The 21380-nt window shown below is 44.2% G+C and overlaps 2 protein-coding genes across 4 annotated transcripts; one reads left to right on the forward strand and one right to left on the reverse strand.

Annotated features, from left to right (window-relative positions):
• Positions 1 to 1425: 1425 nt before the first annotated feature.
• On the reverse strand, positions 1426 to 4773 carry LOC137891226 (membrane-spanning 4-domains subfamily A member 8-like). 3 transcript variants are annotated; one of them, XM_068735741.1, is made up of 6 exons: positions 3889 to 4773; positions 3698 to 3808; positions 3427 to 3483; positions 2747 to 2911; positions 1967 to 2083; positions 1426 to 1728 (listed from the first exon to the last, which is right to left on the reverse strand). In XM_068735741.1, the coding sequence occupies exons 1-6, from the start codon at positions 3991 to 3993 to the stop codon at positions 1657 to 1659; spliced, it is 627 nt and encodes a 208-aa protein (XP_068591842.1). In that variant the 5' UTR covers positions 3994 to 4773; the 3' UTR covers positions 1426 to 1656. The 3 variants fall into 3 exon arrangements, with proteins under 3 accessions (XP_068591842.1, XP_068591844.1, XP_068591843.1); XM_068735743.1 differs by having other exon boundaries at positions 2765 to 2911; positions 3889 to 4772; XM_068735742.1 differs by having other exon boundaries at positions 1426 to 1725; positions 3889 to 4767.
• Positions 4774 to 17745: 12972 nt separating this feature from the next.
• Positions 17746 to 21380, forward strand: LOC137891564 (protein rapunzel-like). Its single transcript, XM_068736244.1, has 2 exons — positions 17746 to 18548; positions 18731 to 21380. Exon 2 carries the CDS (start codon positions 18751 to 18753, stop codon positions 19924 to 19926), a length of 1176 nt encoding a protein of 391 aa, XP_068592345.1. The 5' UTR covers positions 17746 to 18548; positions 18731 to 18750; the 3' UTR covers positions 19927 to 21380.

The raw sequence follows: 21380 nt of genomic DNA on the forward strand, positions 1-21380 counted from the left end.
TCCACAGCCACTGAGACTTCTGGGAGAGGACGTGGACATGGTGAAGGAGTACAAGTACCTGGGTGTCTCCATCGACAGCAAACTGAGCTGGAAGGCCAACATCAACGCTGTGTACAAGAAGGGGATGAGTCGACTCTTTTTCTTGAGGAAACTTCGATCCTTCGACGTGTGCAGCAAGATGTTGGAGATGTTCTACCAGTCTGTTGTGGCCAGTGCACTGTACTTCGCCGTAGTCTGCTGGGGGAGCAGCATTGGAGCCGGAGACACCAACAGACTTAACAAACTGGTTAAGAAGGCCGGCTCCATCATCGGCTGTAAACAAGACTATCTGGAACAGGTGGTGGAGAGGAGGACACTGAAGAAACTATCATCCATATTGGATAACCAGGACCACCCTCTCCACCACCTACTGCAGGGACAGAGGAGCACTTTCTCCAACAGAATGATCCAGCTCCGCTGTCATAAGGACAGGTACAGGAGAACATTCCTGCCTACTGCTATAAGACTGTACAATAAATCACCTCGGGCCAAATCAAATCGTTAAACCTCTGCACTACTGTTTATTTAGTTGATTTAATATTATTCTGTTCTATTCACTGTGTATATAGTGTGCATTTTTTATATAACATCTTTACTATATTATAATTGTATATATTGTGACGTGTATTTTTCTTTTCCTTTTTATAGAATATTAAGATTTTTTTACCTTTGACCTATTGCTGCTCTGTAACCTATTGCTGCTTGTAACAAAATAATTTCCCCTCGCGGGATCAATAAAGTTAGTATCTATCTATCTATCTATCTATCTATCTATCTATCTAAATGGTAGTGTTATGATCATTCAAAGCATGCATCCAGGCATGCAGATGGTTTGGGTTATAGCGATGACTTCCTCCCAAATACAATTGAAGTGAATGGAATTTCTTTTGGCAGGCTCACAGGAAACCGGCATTTGAAAATTAAAACTTTATCCACTTTCAAATTCTTTAGACAGTCTTCACCATTTTTACATTCTTATAAAAATGTGTATAAAACTCGTATACAATTGTAAATAAAGTTGTAAAATGACTGAAAGGACCGGAATTTAATAGCCATTGTAATATGCAAATTTTCCAGTGGCTTATTTGTAACATTTTCAGCAAAACGTATAGGGGGGATACAAATTCCTCCAGAGTGATTTTTCGGTCCGCTCTAAAACATAACCCGTCTCTATAATGCAGTGTCTCTGCTGCGCCATCTCGTGTTTTATTTTGTGTACTTCAGATTGTGCGTACTGTAATACCCTTGGTGAATATGGAGAAGTTACTACTATCCCAGAAAGGCCATGCTGATGATTTAGTTTTAATCTGCCAAGAGTTTGAGATGTCTGTCTCCTCAATGAAGTGAATGGAATCTCATTCTTGAAATTTGAAAAACTCAAAAACATTGTCAACATTTTTACCTTTATTGAAGAAAGTTTACATAAAGTTTATAATCCAGAAGTTGATAAAAGAGCGGACGGAACTTTCTCTTCAGCATATAATTGCAGTGTATTTGTGATTAGAAATAAAGCAGTTTTGATTTGTTTTAAGCTGATATGTTGAAGGATTACAATGATGTGTTGCTTATCATACTCCTACACCATCCTCTTGTGTTTGGATGCATGATTAATAGATTTTAAGCACCAGGACTGGTCATGAGGACTTCCTTCAACACTGGCTGGTAAATGTCCTCATCTCTGCCTCCCTGCTGACACACAACAAAGTAAACTTACATAAAGTGACAACATGACAAAGTTCAAGAAAGTCAACTTTATAGTGTTACTCATGTTGTATACTACACTCACTGATCTAACCACATACTGTACACCTACTACAACTACTTCCATTACTAACGCTGATGTTGGATTCCCTGCAGATACTAGGACTACTACTTAAAGTACTATTGATCAGTAATTGACGTGGATTGTGCTCGGGTGTGTTCGTACCTCTTCCTTCCTCATGTTGAAGAGAGCTCTGATGCCCAGAACAGTGACGCTGATGCAGACGCACAGCTGGAGGACAGTCAGGACGATCATAGTAATGTCCATGGCTGTCATCAAACGCTGATACACGACAAGAAAGAAAGAAAAAGAAGGAATTCAGTTTGATTTGCAGATATTTTAAACTAAACTTTAAAATGTGAACGTTAATGATTTATCAGGTACAATCGAATGCAGACAGATTCCTGCACTATGAAACTGCCAAAGTCGGTTTAGAATTACACGATCAAGACTCCGCAGAATGCTCCATACTGTATGATTGTGTTTTCAAGTTTAACATTAAAGGCTGGAAAAATTCAATATTTTTGTTATTGTCAACAAATCTCATTAAAGGACAAAAATAAATATTGAATTCAAATTCCTCTGAGTTCCATTCTTTTCCATAGATTATCTATTTATTTTTTTAAAAACAGCTGAAAATAGTCCCAACAAATGCTCTATTAACTCCTCTGAGTAACAATTGCTGAAGACTACATTGTCCAGGTGTTGAAGGAAATTGTGGAGCCATTAAATAAAAAAAGAAATCTAAATATGTAGGAAGTTTTTTAATGATTTATGACTTCAGCAGAAACGACTGAGCTTGGAGCTGAGAGCCACAGACAGAGTAAAGAAGTTGAAAAGTGCGGATAGACGGGCTGAACTAACATTATTGGTTCGTTGTTTTTAACAGGATGTGTTGACAACAACAAAAATAAAAACAGCTTTATCCTTTAAAGGTATGCTTACCTGGAAAAAGTATTTCACATATTTGCAGTTGTCACCAGAACGATGAGCATTGTACCCGTCACAAAACCTGGTGTTAGAGACATCGTTAATGTCTGTGGCATACATCCCAATGCCAACAACGGCGAAGATAGATCCAACTATGTTCACCAACACAGCAAAGCCCACCTGAGAGGAAAGAATACGTTATTCTTTTGACTTCACAGTGTCCCTTTTTCTTCTTTTCGTTAAATCTTAGTTTCAAACAGACAGGAGTGGACATTTATTTATTCATTTGGCGCCGGGTGCACAAGATGGAGCAGGGAGTTCAAAATGTTATGATTGCAACAAATGCATTCTTCAATTTCATAATCAAAAACGTTATTCATGAGCAAAGATCTGCTGCCTGTTTCATAATATCCGACAGAATATAAAGTGAAAATACGAGAAGAGACTGTTGGTCAGAATGACGCTGTTTTATAACGTTATTGTTAATTCTTTAACCTGACAGCGAGGAGAAAATCAGGTCACTGATTGACAGGCACATGCGGATGAACTAATGCAGAGAACTTCTGCAGCTGCATTTAAGTCACAGCCCACGTCATCCTCCGACCCCCCCCAGCCAGACCAGCCGCACCAAACGCTTCAGTAAGAGAGCCAGGATAAGAGGTGCATGTCTGAAAGGGCCTTTAGTCTTTACTTACCAAGCAAGGACAGGGGAACCGGTTGGCAAGAAGGGACAGGATTCCAGCTACGATGAACTGAAGAGAGGACATGAGAAAAAGAAGCCAGTGATATTTCCACGAGTTATTCTTCAAACAGCCAATGGAGCGTTTAAATGCATTTTAAAGTTCTGGTAATTGTGTCCGTTTCATGAGGCGTTACAAAAACATCAACAAAACCCCTGCTTTTGCCTTGGCTCTCTATAGTAATATGAAACCAAAGCAAAAGAATATTCTCCCAATATTATTTTACCACGCCGCCCAGCCAGTATGCAGCTCCCAAATGGGCAAAATCCTCAGGATGAAGGCTTGTTCGTCCTGGCCCAAGTCCGATGTTGAACAGGCCCACCATGATCTGTATAGTCTGTAAAAGATTCAAAACATTTAAATCTCTTTGTTTTCGACCTGGACATCTTAAGACTTTTAATAAACAGTTTCTCTCACCCCAAGAGCTGAAATTGTATTGCTCTGCATCAGCACCTTGTACCCTGAGGAGCACATCGGACTGCAGCAAAGAGTCTTGAGGATTTGACACAGAGGTGGTAACATGCTCTTACTGTCAGTCGCCACGGTGAACACAGTCACTCCCTTGTCTCCGACAACATCTCTCACACCTGCAACATGACATGGAGATTTCGGGATGGACGGCTGGATAGATGGAGTATTTATTAATCCCGTTGGGGGAATTGGCAGAGTTAGGGCAGCTCACTCACACATACATCACAAAACAAACACCGTAGGGACACGGTGCAAACACCTGCAGATTTATAGATGGCAGATTATGGACTTTTTAGTAATAGCCAGCAGAGGGTCAGTGTTTTGGTACTCCAGTTATTGCATAAGGATTTTCTTTATTTTTTGTTTACATCGAATAAAACTACTTTTGACTACAAACTACGAGCCTCATCATTGGACAGCTAACAAGACAACTTTAGCCTGCAAGAGCACGTAAGTTGGACATGAAGTGGCCAAGAAGGACGGTAAAATAAGCTGCCACTATAGGAGCCTTTAAACAATAACAAAATACTAACAACAAATCAACACCTCCTACACAGAAACGAGTCTAGCTTTCCGTCTCCTTGGTAACAGAAGTGAAACTCCTTCCTCCCTGTTATGTATCCATGGAGATGAAATGTTTGGCTTCAAATCGAAGATTGAAGCCAAACAGTTAAGGACAGTCGGTGTATATCTACCAGAGATCATCTAACAGAGACCATCTTCAACACACAACAACAGTCTTTTTAAAGACATATATTCTACCGATACCATCGGTCTTTTTCAAGACTCTTCTGTTAGCGCCATGGACATCCGCAAGAACGTTCCTTTTCAAGACTCTTCTGTTAGCGCCATGGACATCCGCAAGAACGTTCCTTTTCAAGACTCTTCTGTTAGCGCCATGGACATCAGCAAGAACGTTGAGTGCAAGATCACAGTATGTAATGCTCAGGGCACCAGTAGCATCATAATAAAGCCTACTGCTACACCCAGTGCCATCTCCCCACCGCCGCAGGCCGCTACACCCGGTGCCGTCTCCCCACCGCCGCAGGCCGCTACACCCGGTGCCGTCTCCCCACCGCCGCAGGCCGCTACACCCGGTGCCGTCTCCCCACCGCCGCAGGCCGCTACACCCGGTGCCGCTCCTCAGGGCCGACCTCCGAAAGCCAATCCTCTTAAAGTGAAGCTCACCCTTGCCAACGCCGAGATTGAGCGCCTGAGAAAGCGTGTCAGAGACCTGGAGGCATCCCAACAAAGGTCTGACAGTGAAAAGTGGAGCTTCTGTCAAAGGGTCCATGATGGCGAGGTTAAATCAAGCCGTCTACAGAAGAGTCTCATGGTCGCTGATGAGCGCATAGACAAGCTGAAGGGTCTGAAGGGGACAGCGATCATCAACTACAACAAGATGGTTGAAGACTACGCAGGAAAACTCTCTGCTCTCAGCGAACACAACGAGAGCCTCTCGCTGAACCTGAAAGACTCTGAAAACATGCTCGTTTCCATGCAAGCCATCAACCAAGGTCTGACCGATAAATTGAAAGAACAGATCGCTAGGAACCACATGTTGTGCGATATACATCAGAGCCAGGAGGCAGACATATATCAGCTGAGAGAGGACAACAAAGTGCTGCTACATATCTGTCTGCCAGTGGAGAAAAAGAAGAGGTGGTTCTTCTTTAAAAGGTTGGAAAAGCAGGAGAGAAAAAACAAAGTGAAGGAGGAGAAGGATGAGAAAAAGGAAACTGGGTGCTTCAGCTTTCTGTCAAGGAAAAGACATGACAGAAATGTGGACGGGGCTCAATAGAAACATCTTCCTCCCCGCTTCACCTCCCCACCTCCCTCCCCAGTCTCCCCTTCCTTCATCCACCCTCTGCCCCATCTCTCCTGTCTATCTCACACACCTCAACAACCCAGACCATCGCGGCGCAGCCGCCGCTGCCACATGCGTCGCTCCACTCCGGACTCGGAGCAACCGACCGCAAGCAACAACGGCTAATCGTCGATCAGCCTGACCTCCGGTGTAGGACCCCGGTTTACCACACCGTCGAGCTGCCTTACCTTCGTTGTTGGACCTCGGGTACCACACCGTCGAGATGACTTACTTCCAGTGTCGGACCTCGGGTACCACACCATTGAACTGCCTTACCTTCGGTGTCGATCCACAGGAATCACACCGTCGAGCTGCCTGACCTCCGGTGTCGATCCACGGGAATCACACCGTCGAGCTGCCTGACCTCCGGTGTCGATCCACGGGAATCACACCGTCGAGCTGCCTGACCTCCGGTGTCGGACCTCGAGTACCACACCATCGAGCTGCCTGACCTCCGGTGTCGATCCACGGGAATCACACCGTCGAGCTGCCTGACCTCCGGTGTCGGACCTCGGGTACCACACCGTCGAGCTGCCTTACCTCCGGTGTCGATCCACGGGAATCACACCGTCGAGCTGCCTGACCTCCGTTGTCGGACCTCGGGTACCACACCGTCGAGATGACTTACTTCCAGTGTCGGACCTCGGGTACCACACCATTGAACTGCCTGACCTCCGGTGTTGATCGACGGGAATCACACCGTCGAGCTGCCTGACCTCCGGTGTCGGACCTCGGGTACCACACCGTCGAGATGACTTACTTCCGGTGTCGGACCTCGGGTACCACACCGTCAAACTGCCTGACCTCCGGTGTCGATCCACGGGAATCACACCGTCGAGCTGCCTGACCTCCGGTGTCGGACCTCGAGTACCACACCGTCAAGATGACTTACTTCCGGTGTCGGACCTCGGGTACCACACCGTCGAACTGCCTGACCTCCGGTGTCGATCCACGGGAATCACACCGTCGAGCTGCCATACCAGCATCCTGTTCCCCGGAACCCCGACTCGGAGAGCAAGTCCGCCTGAGCACCTGCGTCCGGAGCAAGTTCTTCAGTCCGGCCGTCCACCAGAGCACCGGTGTCCGGAGCCTTTCTGCCCTCCGGTGTCGATCCACGGGACATCTCGCCGACGATCTGCCTGCCCTCCGGTGTTGAGCTGCCGCTTCCGAGTCGCAGTGACCTCCAGTTCCCGCCGCCATGCCAGCATCCTGTTCCCCGGAGCCCCGACTCCGAGAGTCCAGTCCGTCTGAGCACCTGCGTCCGGCGAAAGTTCGGTCGTCCAGCCGTCCTTCTGGCTGACACAGGTGCTCAGAAGGTAAGCTGGATGACAAAACTTGCCCCAGACACAGGTGCTCAGGCAGACCGGACTCTTGGAGTCGGGGCTCTGGGGAAAAGGATGCTGGCCCAGTTCAGCAGTCCAGCCGCCCGCCGGAGCACCGGTGTCCGGAGCCCTTCTGCCCTCCGATGTTGATCCACGGGACATCTCAACGACGACCTGCCTGCCCTCCGGTGTCGAGCCGCCGCTTCAGAGCCGCAGCGACCTCCAGTTCCCGCCACCGGGCCAGCATCCTGTTTCCTGGAGCCCCAACTCCGAGAGTCCAGTCCGTCTGAGCACCTGTGTCTGGAGCAAGTTCGGTCGTCCAGCCGTCATTCTGAGCACCTGCGTTCGGCGAAAGTTCGGTCATCCAGCCGTCCTTCTGGCCGACACAGGTGCTCAGAAGGTAAGCTGGACGACCAAACTTACCCCAGACAAAGGTGCTCAGGCAGACCGGACTCTCGGAGTCGGGGCTCCGGGGAAAAGGATGCTGGCCCGGCGGCAGAAATTGGAGGTTGCTGCGGCTCGGAAGCGGCAGCTCGACAGCGGAGAGCAGCCAGATCAACGGTGAGATATCCCGTGGATCGACACCAGAGGGCTGGTAGATTGAGAGGTACTCGAGGCAGAAGACGGTACTCGGGTTAAAGCTGGTTCGGGAATCAAGACGGAACCTCCAGGTCCAGCCGCCTCCGAGTCGCACCGAATTCCAGTTCCCGCCGCCGGGCCAGCATCCTGTTGTGAGCCCCGACTCCGAGAGTCCGAGTCCGGTCCGCCTGAGCACCTGTGTCCGGAGCCCTTCTATGTCCCGTGGATCGACACCGGAGGGCAGGCAGATCGACGGCATGATGTTCCATGGATCGACACCGGAGGGCAGGCAGATCGACGGTGAGATGTCCCGTGGATCGGCACCGGAGGACAGAAGGGCTCCGGACACCGGTGCTCCGGCGGACGTCAGAACTGCCGAACCTGCTCCGGACACAGGTGCTCAGGCGGACCGGACTCGGACTCTCGGAGTCGGGGAACAGGATGCTGACCCGGCGGTGGGAAATGGAGGTCGCTGCGACTCGGAGGTGGCTGGAACTGAAGGTTCCATCTTGATTCCCAAACCAGCTTTAACCCGAGTACCATCTTCCGCCTTGAGTACCTGTCAATCTACCAGCCTCCGGTGTCGATCCACGGGACATCTCACCGTCGATCTGCCAGCCCACCGGTGTCGATCCACGGGACATAACACCGTCGATCTGCCTGCCCACCGGTGTCGATCCACGGGACATCTCACCGTCGACCTGCCTGCCCTCCGGTGTCGATCCACGGGACATCTCACCGTCGATCTGCCTGCCCTCGAGAGTCGATACACAGGACATCTCACCGTCAAACAAAATCAAATAAAAAATCAAATCAATGTTCTATGTTTCTAGATCTCTAATTAAATGTGCATCATATTAATACAATTGTATGACATGATGGTGACTATAAAGAAGAAGTACTGGAATCTGTTCAACCCTCCTGCTATGTTCGGTCCTCATGTACAGCAATGATGTTCCCTGGTGAATTTGACCCGGCCCATGTTTAATCATCCAAAAGTGGTCAGAAACCAAAAAATCATAATAAATATAGTTTGTAAATTTGGATAGCTCACTCGATTTCATGAAAAATACAAAACAAATGTTGGCTACTTTGGAAAAACCTAGATATAAATTGCATCAGTCTACCAAATTGTATTTTTTTACATTTTGAAACTTTTGATGTACTTTGATGTAGATAAATATGATGAGACACCTCTGCTGTTCAGGGTCATATTGACCCGCTCACTCAAAATCAAGCCAAATCAGTCATAAGGATTTGTATTGAAAGTAAACTTGATTTATGTTTATTTATCGTGTTAAGAAACAGACATTTACAAAAATTAACAAGAGATGAGCGCAATGAACGAGGTGTGTGTCTTTGTGTGCGCTTGTCTGTGTATCTGCGTCAGCACACGAGTGACATGTCGTCACGGTGTGCTTTGTTCAAATACCTTTTGGCACTGTCTTTATAATATTTTCGGATCGACCTACATATGTGAACAAACATTCTCCTTGATGGAGTTTAATTAATCCAGATCCTCTCTCACTGACGATCAGCTGTCAGCTGTCCTTCACATCTCACCTCACACATTCAACCTGACTTCAGTTCATCGTTCACTGAACTGACAAACAGAAAATGAGGTCATTGGACTACAAACAATAGTAATAAAAGTACTAATCTATCAGATACATGATCCCTGTCAGTGTTTTACTATTATATATGGATATTACAAATGTATATTTCTTTGGATCACTATTCCTGCTGCAGATGTTTCAGGTGTAGCTTATTTTAATTCTTTTATACTCTGTTGTTCAGTTTGGGTAGTTAGGAAGGGTTTGAACAAATATAATGTGCAAAGTAACTAGTAACTAAAGCTGCCAGACAAATGTAGTGGAGTAAAAAGTACAAAGTTGAATAAAAGAGAAATACTCAAGTAAAGTACCTTGGAATTGTACAGTAGTACAGTACTTAAGCAAATATACTTAGTTACATTCCACCACTGATCATAATATTTACTCTTACCACTCGCAGCTTATCAAAACCAGTGGCGGGCCGTGCATTGTACGCTATAGACAAATTAACAATAGTAACGCTATCACTCCCTCCAGGAAATACACGACAGCTTAGTTGTTGTTACTGACGGATTTATTCGTCTGTCAACACCGAGAGGGAAAATGAGTCCACTTGAAAACACATAAATCTTGTGAAAGTAGATCACTTAAAAACGTAAACTTAACTTTAACAGTTTAACTTTAACACTTAGCGCGGAGTATGTAGACCAGGCCTGGCCAACCCGCGGCTCCCGAGCCGCATGCGGCTCTTTGCCCGGTTTCATGCGGCTCTTACGTTTATATCGAAGTTTGTATTTGTGTTTTTTTAATGTGCGTCTTCGCTTCGTTTGAGTTCAATACGGTATTTTCGTCAAACGCGCATGTGCGTGTTCGCTTCGTTTGAGTTCAATACGGTATTTTCGTCAAACGCGCATGTGTGTGTTCGCTTCGTTGGAGTTCAATACGGTATTTTCGTCAAACGCGCATGTGCGTGTTCGCTTCGTTTGAGTTCATTACGGTATTTTCGTCAAACGCGCATGTGTGTGTTCGCTTCGTTGGAGTTCAATACGGTATTTTCGTCAAACGCGCATGTGCGTGTTCGCTTCGTTTGAGTTCAATACGGTATTTTCGTCAAACGCGGATGTGCGTGGGATGAAAATACCTCTGTGTCAAGTTTGCTCTCAAAATGTCAGGAAAAAAATGCACAGAAAAACGAAAATATGAAGATGAACACAGGACGTTTTTAACAGAGTGGGAGAGTTTATATTTTTTTGTTGAACGTAATGGAAAGCCATTCTGCCTTATATGTCAGGCGTCATTAGCGCATTTCAAAGCTTCAAATCTTCAGCGCCACTTCAGCTCACTCCATGCTAACATCGACCAGGAATTTCCAAAAGGGACTGAACTTTGCAAGCACAAGTTGGTCACTTTGAAAAGTCAGGCAGAAAAGCAGATACAATTTTTCCAAAAATTTACGAAGCACTCAGAGACTGTAACGCTTGCATCGTATCAACTGGCTTGGAACATTGCACGGGCCAAAAAGCCATACAATGAAGGGGAGTTCGTTAAAAAATGCCTCGGTGACGTTGTTGAAATCTTGTCTCCTGGAAACGACAAACTAAAACGAATGGTATCAGACGTCCAACTGTCCCGCCACACTGTTGAACACAGAATATCGGACATTAACAAGGCTATTGAATCACAGTTGCACTCTGACCTTCAAGCATGTGAGTATTTTAGTGTCGCATTGGATGAGAGTTGTGACATACAAGACAAGCCTCAGTTGGCAATATTTGCACGGTCTGTGTCAAACGATTGTTTGATCAAAGAAGAACTCCTTGATATTGTGCCATTAAAAGACAGAACCCGTGGCATAGATGTGAAAGAAACAATGATGGCTGCATTTGCGAAAGCAAATCCGCCCATACCAAAACTAACTGCAATAGCTACGGATGGAGCGCCAGCCATGATCGGATCTGTGAACGGGCTTGTGGGGCTGTGCAAAGCTGACCAAACATTTCCCGAGTTTTGGAATTTCCACTGCATCATCCACAGGGAGCAACTCGTGTCTAAATCATTGAATTTAAACAATGTCATGAAGCCTGTGATGGAAATCGTCAACTACATCTGCACACATGCGCTTAACCACCTGCAATTCAAAAATCTCATCGCTGAGCTGGACCAAGGGCTTCCAGGTGACCTGCCGCTGCACTGCACTGTGAGGTGGCTGTCAAAAGGCCAGGTACTCTCTCGCCTCTTTCAGCTTTTGGATGCCGTGAAACTGTTCATGGAAGAGAAGGACAAGGACTATCCCGAGCTCTCGGACCTCGAGTGGATTATGGATCTGGCCTTTTTGGTCGACATGCTGAGTCACTTGGACAGACTGAACCTGACCTTGCAGGGTAAGTTAAAAATGCTGCCTGACCTGGTGCAAAGTGTGTTTGCATTTGTCAACAAACTGAAGCTGTTCAAGGCACATATTCAAAAGGGAGATTTAACACATTTTCCCACTCTGCTAGAAGCCAGCGGGCAAGTCACCAGCGCCGCCCTGAATAAGCAAAGAGTCAGATATGCAACACTGGTTGAAAACCTGCACGAAAGCTTTGTGGCCCGGTTCCGTGATCTACAACTGAAAAGGCCACAGATTACATTCCTCGTCGACCCATTTAATGCTGAGACGGACTGTTTGAAAGCCCCGCTAGTCACAGATGAGGCTGCGGCTGAGTTGGAGATGATCGATCTTCGTGAGGAGGACCAACTGAAACCTGCTTTAAGGGAAGATACCATTGAGTTCTGGAAAAGTGTGCCAATGGAAAAATACCCCAATGTCAAACGGGCTGCGCTTAAGATACTGTCAATGTTTGGGTCAACATACGTCTGCGAGTCTGTGTTTTCTACCCTGAAACACGTGAAATCAAAGCATCGATCTGTTCTGACTGACACCGATGTGAAAGAATTGCTTTGAGTGGCAACAACGGAATACAAGCCAGATTTGAAGAGGATTGTTCAAGGCAAGGAATGCCAGAAGTCCCACTAAGTAACATGCATAGTAAAAGAAAAACGCTATTGTAAATTATTATATTTTAGTTTGTGGACTTGGTTGAACTGAGAGTTTGTCTGTGTGAGACAGTGCACACAATGTTCATTGTTGAAAATGACTGGCCTGTGGTCTTAGTACTGTAGGAGTCAACTTCTGTCATTATCATGTTGGTGTGTGACATTTACAATCAATCTGGCTGAGCAAAGGTATGTGTGTGTGTGTGTGTGAGGAAGGGATGGGGTGATGTTCATGTGTGCCCATGTGTATGATGTGGCTCTTTGCGGTAACACAGTAAAAAATGTGGCTCTTGGTCTCTGACTGGTTGGCCACCCCTGATGTAGACCGTGGCCGCTTCGCGCGTCTTCTTGTTGCTATGCACCGGCTAAATGTGTCCCCAGCGCAACATAGGACGTAACAATAGTTCCTATCACATATAAAACCAAACGAAAATTCATATTCATAAAAACAACTTGTACAAATAATAATAATATATAAACAAGCATATTAAATAATGACGTAAATAATATGTATGGCTATTAAAGCTACTGCAGTTCACTTACCAAAGCTGCTGTTCACGATTTAAAGACAAGTCCATCCTGCTTTCTTTGTTAAAACCTCTTGGGCCCGAGCGCCCCCGCCGGCGGGGTCAACGCATTCATCCAAAAATCCACCCACTCATAATGTGCACTCATCAGTAACGAATATAATGATGTCGCATACCTGCTCAAACTGCTGCTCCTGCTCTACAAAGTCATCTCAGCTGTTTGTACAAACTCCAAACACAACTCAGACAAAGCTACATATAGTACCAAATATCAAAATCCATATAGCGTCCCCTAGGCAGACCCACTCGCCACATTTATGCCAATAACGTTTTGAAAAAGTCATTCAATGCTAACACCCGTTAGCTCAGGAGATCGCTAGCAACCAAACGGTCGCAGCCATGTTTTTCACATTCCGCTACGACACAGCCTCGCAGTGTTACTTACAAAACAAAGCCATCATCATAATCCGCGTTATCGATCACATCATAAACCAGCTCCTTCCTTTGAGATGTTCTGCAGCAAAAAATAATATTAATCCGTTCATGTGTACTATCTATCTGCGCAGCGGACGCCGCTCTGTGTGAATTCAAAGGTCCCGCTGAGCTCATGGGCCTCGTGTGTCTGCTAGCTGAAGGGGGAGGGTGAAGCGCGAGCGGCTCCTGCCCCGTGTCTAAGCGGGGAAGTCGTTCGCACCTAACACGGTGGTCACTCCGTCGGCTGTCCCACCGGCAAGGATTAGATTCCTTTTTCCGCTGTCGGGACAATACCGTCGGTCTTTTATCTCACCCCGTGGCTTAATCGTTAGGATTTCGGAATTATTGTATTTTTAAGAGTCTTTTACGGCAAAGCCCTAGGCGCTCTTAATGGCATGCAACTCTAACACCCTGTATGTAATAGTTATGTACTTTGTCTGTACTTTACTATTGCCTATTGTGAACATTCTCACCATTTTATGACTAACTCTGCCATGTCTTCACCCAGGGAATTTACCTTAAGCTCCTCTGCATGCTTCAGTCGTCACATCTTATCACACCATTTATGGACAGGAGAAGAGGGTTAAATTGTTTTAAAGGACCAGAATACTTTATTTGGCTTCAGACACAAATGGTAAGGCTGTGTTTTTATTCAAGTTTCTCACATAACAATCACATACTACAATCTCAAGTCAATGAAACAGTCTGTGTGCTACAACAACTAATTCTAACACTCCTACTCTGAAGGGGTCTTTCCTCTAATCAGTTTTCACTCATTTGCAATGCTGTATAATCCAGGTCTCTCCTCCCCTCCTCTTCTCTTCTCTCTGCTCTGCTCCACTGTCTTCCTGCATGTTTTTTGCAGGCTCTCACAGTCAGCTCTCTGACATTCCTACGTTTTTGGGGGTCTATCTTTCCTCTTCCTCATGCTTCCCTCTCTGATAGCAGAAGGGTCTTCTGTCCTCCTATAAATGGGTAAGACAGCAAATGGGTCTTCTTGTCTATTCAAGAAGTCTATCCCATTCTGTAGTTGTGAAAATATACTTTTATATTTTCATAAGTTTCTACGATCTCTCAATAAGGGTTATACGTCTCAGCAAATCAGATTTTAGAAATTTGACGTTTCTTATTCTGATTGGCTAACGGATTCTGTCAATCAAAGTCACGTTGGGTCGTCTCAACAGAGCAGGCTGTGACACGTCTATGGAAGGTTCATTGGGTCAAATCGGCTCTTCACACAGTCTGTAAGGTCCTGGAAGAGAAACAAACTGGAATTCAGACGAGAAAATCCCATGGATGACAGACATAAACAGTCTCAGAGAGGATGCAGGCTCTCAAAATGATGCCAAACTGCTGTAATTGGATAGATTGAACACTATTAGTGATAAAAGAAGTGAAATATATCATTATATACTCTATAAAATTACAATGGAACAAGATTACATTTTGGTTGACCTCGTCTGACCTCTCTGTACTAGATCAAGATGTACTAGATAAAGCTTCACTTTATCAAAGTAAACATTTGTTTAGAGACCCTCAACATATAGTGCTATGATCTGGGAGAGCTTGAAAGCTCGTATCTACAGGATTTCTAAAAAGAAATATCCTGTAATTGCTTTTTTTTTCCAGGCAAATATTAGAATTTTCAATTTGTGCTGTGTGCCATCTTAATTTACTCATAACCAGTAACATATATACTGATATTTACACATATCAACACATCTCACAAGTATTAGGGTTATTTTAATACCAAAGGTATTAAAATAACAAAGGTATTAATATTGCCCTTACAGTTGCAACGCTACACTCATTATCGTATGGGTATGCTATTTTCGAGCTGAGGCCTAAAAATAGGGCTAGGGTCCAGAAGGTTTTAATAAAGAGTTTAATGACACGGCTGTTCAGTACATCTGTGCGTTTTAGTTCCAGTAAGAAGTCCTTCTCCATTCATGGATGAATATAAAATAGCTATAACTTTGTGATTCTGTCTAGGCCAGCAGAGAAGGCTTTGCTGGCCCTTACGGCCCACCACTGGATGGCCTATGAAAAATGGTAAGAGATACAAATAAGTGTAATAGAAAGAAATGAGAAACGGTTGAAGAAAGATCATATGCAAGACCGTCACTTGATCTGCAGACAGACTCTCTGACATAACAAACTGATGGTTTAAATAATTCTGTTTTTGTTTTCTTTTGTAAGTATAAGAGATAAGACAGACACCATTATCCAGCATTCTTTATGTTTTTCCCACACTTTGACTTTTGACTTTCTTGAATTAAGTGTCATGCTTTGTCTCCTCCAACATTCCTCTCATTTTACCCCAAGCTTAGGACCAAAGTTTAAATGCTGAATATATCTTAAGAAAACAAGTATTTGTACTTAGCTGTCACAAATACTGCATTGACATTTACCATTTATTTAACCTTTATTCAATATTCCTTTTCAGTGATTAAAACCTATACCATCAATATTAATGAAGCTAATATCAGTACTGGATAAAGTAGAGCTTGCTCCCTTCTCAAAGTAAGTAAAGGTGTAGATGCACAACTGAAGGAACAACACAGCAGGTAACGTACAAGAGCGTGTGTGTATTTAAGAGAATGGACACCACCTAGTGGCAAACAATGTCATTACAGTCCTGCAACACAGCATACCATCACCAGAGTTATAATTAGGTGTTGATTCAAATCTATTATTATGTGCATCACATTCTTATCAATGAGAGTAGGCTTAATAACGGAATACAAAAATGTTTGCAATCAATTTTTGCTACACCCGGTGCTGCTCCTCAGGGCCGACCTCCGAAAGCCAATCCTCTTGAAGTGAAGCTCTTGCATTCAAAATGGAGGTCAAAATCTACAGCTTGTGGTCAAAATACAGAAGAACTATCAGCTAAAAGTACTAGTTCTGCAGAAAAATGTCCCCCGTGACTGACTTATTATGTAGGGTCACAAGACAAAAAATGTTGGAAACAATGCTTTTTTTTTTTATAAGGTTTAATGTATATTTAATCTGAAAAGTAGCTGTTGAGTAAAGAGTACAATGTGTTTCCCTCTGAAATGTAGTATAAATAGCATAAATCGAAATATTAAATACCTCAAAGTTACAGTACAGTACAAGTATACAAGTAAATCAGTACTTCAGTTACTTTTCACCACTGAATATAAGTGAAAATATTCGTAAAAAAACAAGACTTGTTGTTCGTGTCTGTAGGCTGGCATTCATATCTCTGAGATGCACCTCCAGCTCTCTGTTTCTGAAAATGTGATTTCTTCAAGCACTTTCATGTTTGAACTGCGTGAAGGTGCTTCACATGCACTCAGTCTGCAGTTACACCACCCCCGGGACCTGGAGAGAAAGAGAAAGAGATCGATAACATCAGTGGAAAACAGGAATCACAGTTTTAGCACGGTCAAATCAAATAAGATACGGTGACTGTAAATGCTTAACATCCTGCTGGAATTTCCTGTACTTTGTTGTTTTTGTTGTCAAGTCTCACAAGGAAAAATTATGCAGATATCACATATTTTATATCACAATTATTGCAGAAATAGAACTTTGTGGTTGACATTCAAAGGATGCTTTGTTTTGGCTAGTTTGCCAATTTGGAAAAAGCGCTTGCTGGCTTTCTTGCCAAGAGTATATAAGAGGATCAATATCACTCTCATGTCTGTCCTTTAAATACGGAAGCTACAGCTAGCAGCTGGTTAGCTTAGCATAAAGCCGGGAAACAGGGGGAACCAGCTAGCTGTTTAAATCTCCTAATCTCACGACGGCCAGACATGAGAGTGGTATCAATGTTCTAATCAACTCTCAGCAAGAAAGGGAAAAAGTGTATTTCCAAAAATGTTGAACTACCCCCTAAATCTTTGTTCAGATCTGTGAATCCATGTTGGAATTCAATCACTAGTGTTGACATCCTTCCTGATGCCTACAGATGAGTCTGACTGCTGCAGAGGTGTTTGATGCATCAGGCTGAGAAATGGGTGCCATCTTCTCACAGAAATCTTCTGCGGTCTAGCTAGATCACCCCCACAGAGCACACCTCAGCAGAGAGACGAACGAGCTGACAGATTATTTTCCATTGTCTTGTTGCTGTGGTAAGTTGCTGAGTTTCACTGGAAAACGCACCCTTGCCCAGCAAGTTTAACCTCTTCCACTTAATCACTTCCCACGCCTGCTGCTTCATTATTGCCTGGGCTGGCTGGAGAAGAAACAGATCTGCTCCTTAAGCCACAATTTAAAAAAACCCTCTCTGATGCCATAAACCTGAATTAAAACACGTGAGGACAGCTCCATTAGCTTGAGCTGCTGTGTTGACATTGAATGTGAGGGTGTGAAGCCAGTAGAAGAGTGTACACTCATTTAGATTTCCACCTAAATTACACATTTCCAGTTTTGCAAAAGGACATGTCTGAACATGCCTAGAAAATGAATATGGGTTGCTCTCAGTCAGCTTTTTCTCCATTTCCTGACCTTTGGGAGGAGCTGTTTTGTTAAATAAGATTTTCCAAATCCAATGGACCTCTTGTTTTTCCAGTGCAACACAGGATGTAATTTCCTTAATACAAGGACCCATCTAGCATCACTAAACCCTTTTTATATTTGTATTATTAGGTTAGGCCCCTTGAAAACAATGATTTACCCGAAGAGAATATGTGACTTTTTTACGGACAGAATAACTACTGTCCTAACTTACAGTCCACTTAGTAATCTCTCCCAGACCTTTCAACCATAGAACATCTCATTGTTGTTGCTCAGTTGTCATGAAAATAAATCTCTTGACGCAAACTCAGTAGCTGTTATAACTTAATCTGTAGCACTTTTATACCTGTTAGCTTATAGTTAAAGCAAGTTTTCCATTTTGACATAATATTCACTTTCTTGCAGAGAGGTAGATGTTTCTGCTCTTCATGCTAAGCTAACTGGCTGCTGTTATACTTGAAATGATAGACTGCACTGCTTGTTTAAGACCAATAACAGATACCTCCTCAATGCCCACGACGTAAACCTATAAGTTTCATTGCACCACCTCAATGAAACTGTCAATTTACGTACAAATAACATACAAACAATCCCTCCGTCACTGCTGAATTCCCTTTGCATTGTTGAGTCATTCCTCACTGGGTGTGTCCATCAGCCAGCACTTGAGCTCACTTGGCTGTTTCTCTGTTTCCTTATCAGTTTTTGCTGTGTTGTAAGAGGAGCGAGAAAGCAGGCCGCAGTCCAACAACACTGAAACAGAATAGTAAGTAGATCAAGAAAACACAACGTTTGTTACCGTCTGTAAAACTGAAAGTTCTTAAACTTTCTGCCTCATTTGTGTTCAGTTTTTGACCTGTTTCATTGTTCTTAGAGAAGGTTTTCTTGCTTAAATATCACAACAGACTGTTTCTAACCATATCAATATGTTTCTCTTTTTAAAATCAGCCTGAGAGACATCAGCAAAGATGGCAAACCAGCTACAGAAGCTTGTAGCAGATAAGAAGGATATGGTGGAGACTGTGATGGAAGTGTTTGAACATGGAGCTGAAATGGTGGCCAGCATCGCCGGCGACCTTTTCCCCATTTTCGCCATCGCCGCTCCAATCGTTAAACTGGCTCTGGACAATGTGGAAAGCAAAGAGGCGGTGTTCATGAAGGAGCAGTTTCAGAAGGTGCGAGAACGTCTGGAGGTGGTCTCCGATGATATCCAGCGGATCAACGAGGAGATTAAGAGGAGCGGATTGGATGCTGTGTATTTCCCAGTGGAGGAGAACATCACTAACCAGTTCAGGAAGTACATGGACATCCTCAACGCCAAACCCAAGTTCCGGGAGGTCAAGAAGAAGCTTTTCCTGGATAATTTTGACAAGAACGGTGGTGACAAAAACCTTAACACCCTCTACAACTCTGTGACGGGAGATAACTTCTCCGGGGAATCTGTGCTCGAGATCACGCTGAACTACGAGGAGAAAAGTCGCCGGCCGGTGGAGGACTTCTGCGCCAGGCTGAAGAAGCTGTTCTGCATCGGGCTCATCGCTCTTTTGGGCCACGCCGCTCTGAAGGGGTACGACGAGGAGGACGCGCTTCTGAAAGACTGGGGGGAGAAGATGAAGACTGTCCAGCTTAAAATGAATGCCGTCATTGAAGACTGCATCATCAGCTTCCCCAAACAGGCTGAGATGGATTCCAGTCGACTGGTGAGGGACGAGTCAAACTTAACCAACCAGCAGCTAGCTGATGCTATAGTAGAGAAACTAAAGAAGAAGTATGACTGGGTGGGCTGGTCCGTACGCGTTTTCAGGTCCCCTTCAGGCCTGTTTGCCAAAAAGAAGGACTACCACTGCCCGACCGGGAAGAGCCGCTTCCAGGTCCCTTCATCAGATGAGAAACTTAACGTCTGGGTGTCCTACAGCTCCTCGCCAGAGCCTGTGGATAGCAATCACATCCAGCAGCTGATCCAGAGTCAGAAGAAGCTCACGGTGGTGGGTGTAGCCGAGGTCCTGTTTAAGAAGTTGCTCGGCGCCTGCGTGGTCCACACGGTCAAAACCAGCAAAGACCTGGCCTGCTCCAGGAGCTTCACAGATGAGCTCCACTACTGGGAGGAGCACAAGAACTTCTACGTCTGCGTTCACTCGGCCTGAAGATATAAATGCTGAAAAAACTCTCAAAAGTCTATCCTTCAGTTTGTAGGTTACTTCATATTTACATGGATAATCACAGAGTCTATCGCTGCCTTAGCCTTGAAATACTACACAGTTTGTGCCTTATCTTTTTTACCAAATTATTCTGTTTTTCTAAAGATGTTAACTGTCAAATCAATTTTATTCATACAGTCCAATATCACAAATTTGTCTTAAGGGGTTTTACATTCGGTGCAGCATACGACACCCTCTATCTTTATACTCTAGGGGGAATAATTTAGGGGGAAAAAGGAAGGGCTCCCTCTCCCAGGACGGACAGACATGCAGTAGATGTCATGTGTACAGACTTCCACAAGAAAGTAACTAGATTCTTCACCTAAGAATAATGACATTTGACCCGTTTTGTTTAGGCTGTATTATATCCCTGTGTCTCTTTTTGTTATGAGATTGCTCAATGGTGTACCGTTATAATCTCAATAAAGTTCACAGTCGATGAGGAATTGTGGCATATGATCTACGACTGTGTTTTCGCTGTTAATTTCAGGGGGACGTGGTTGTTTTGTTTTGGGAAAGCTGTTGACCTTGAATCCGGCTGTCTTACAGAGATAACGTGTTGCTGGTGGTGATAAGCGGTGACCTCGCCTTGCTGAGGACGCATACGTCAAAGCTATGAGAGGAAAAATGTCTCCAGATATTTTTCCCAGACTGACAGAAACCTTCATTTTGATTTCACTTCTTGTACTCATCTGAGAAGTATAAACCGCGTCGCTGCCTGCTGTACTGCACAAACAAAGCAGAAGAGACAAGGCCCCAAAATAACATTTGCTGTCGTGAGCTGGTACCCATGAAACTTTATTTACACACCCTGCCACGAACATGCCGAGACGTAGTGACGGCAACACTTTGTTTACAGACAGATACCGAGCATAGCTACTCTTGTGTCACGTCTTTACCAATGTGGTTGTGCAACACAAACTGGAAAGTTGTACCTGGTCATAGGTGGAATATTTACTTTGTTGAATTGTGGAAAAGGTAAATCATGAGTTGGGATCTTTTTCTTTTTTTGGGGGCGGGATTTTTGATCAAAATGTCTACAACATCAACACTACTTTGTAAGAACGATGTCATGTAGACACTGATAAAAAGACACCACTGGCCTGTTATTGTTTGAGATCTTTTGGGGTTGTTTTTTTTTTTTTAAACCGCTGTAATCTGTGTGAGTTCTTTGTGTATTGTTTTTATGTTATCACCTATAAATATAACATTTTACTATTTGACCAAAACATGCACCATATTTACTGTAGCTATCGATACTGAAATATTGATGAAATGTTTATCTTGCACTGTTTTGTATTACTTCTATTTTCATACAGTACATTTGGATTATCAGCGTCTCAGATTAAAAATCCTGTTGGAACACCAAAACAATGAATGTAATAAATCTTCCAAATACA

This window comes from Cebidichthys violaceus, unplaced genomic scaffold, assembly GCF_023349555.1.
Source record: "Cebidichthys violaceus isolate CVI_PGR_0920_01 unplaced genomic scaffold, fCebVio1.0.p SCAF_7, whole genome shotgun sequence".
In the NCBI taxonomy this organism is placed as follows: domain Eukaryota; kingdom Metazoa; phylum Chordata; class Actinopteri; order Perciformes; family Stichaeidae; genus Cebidichthys; species Cebidichthys violaceus.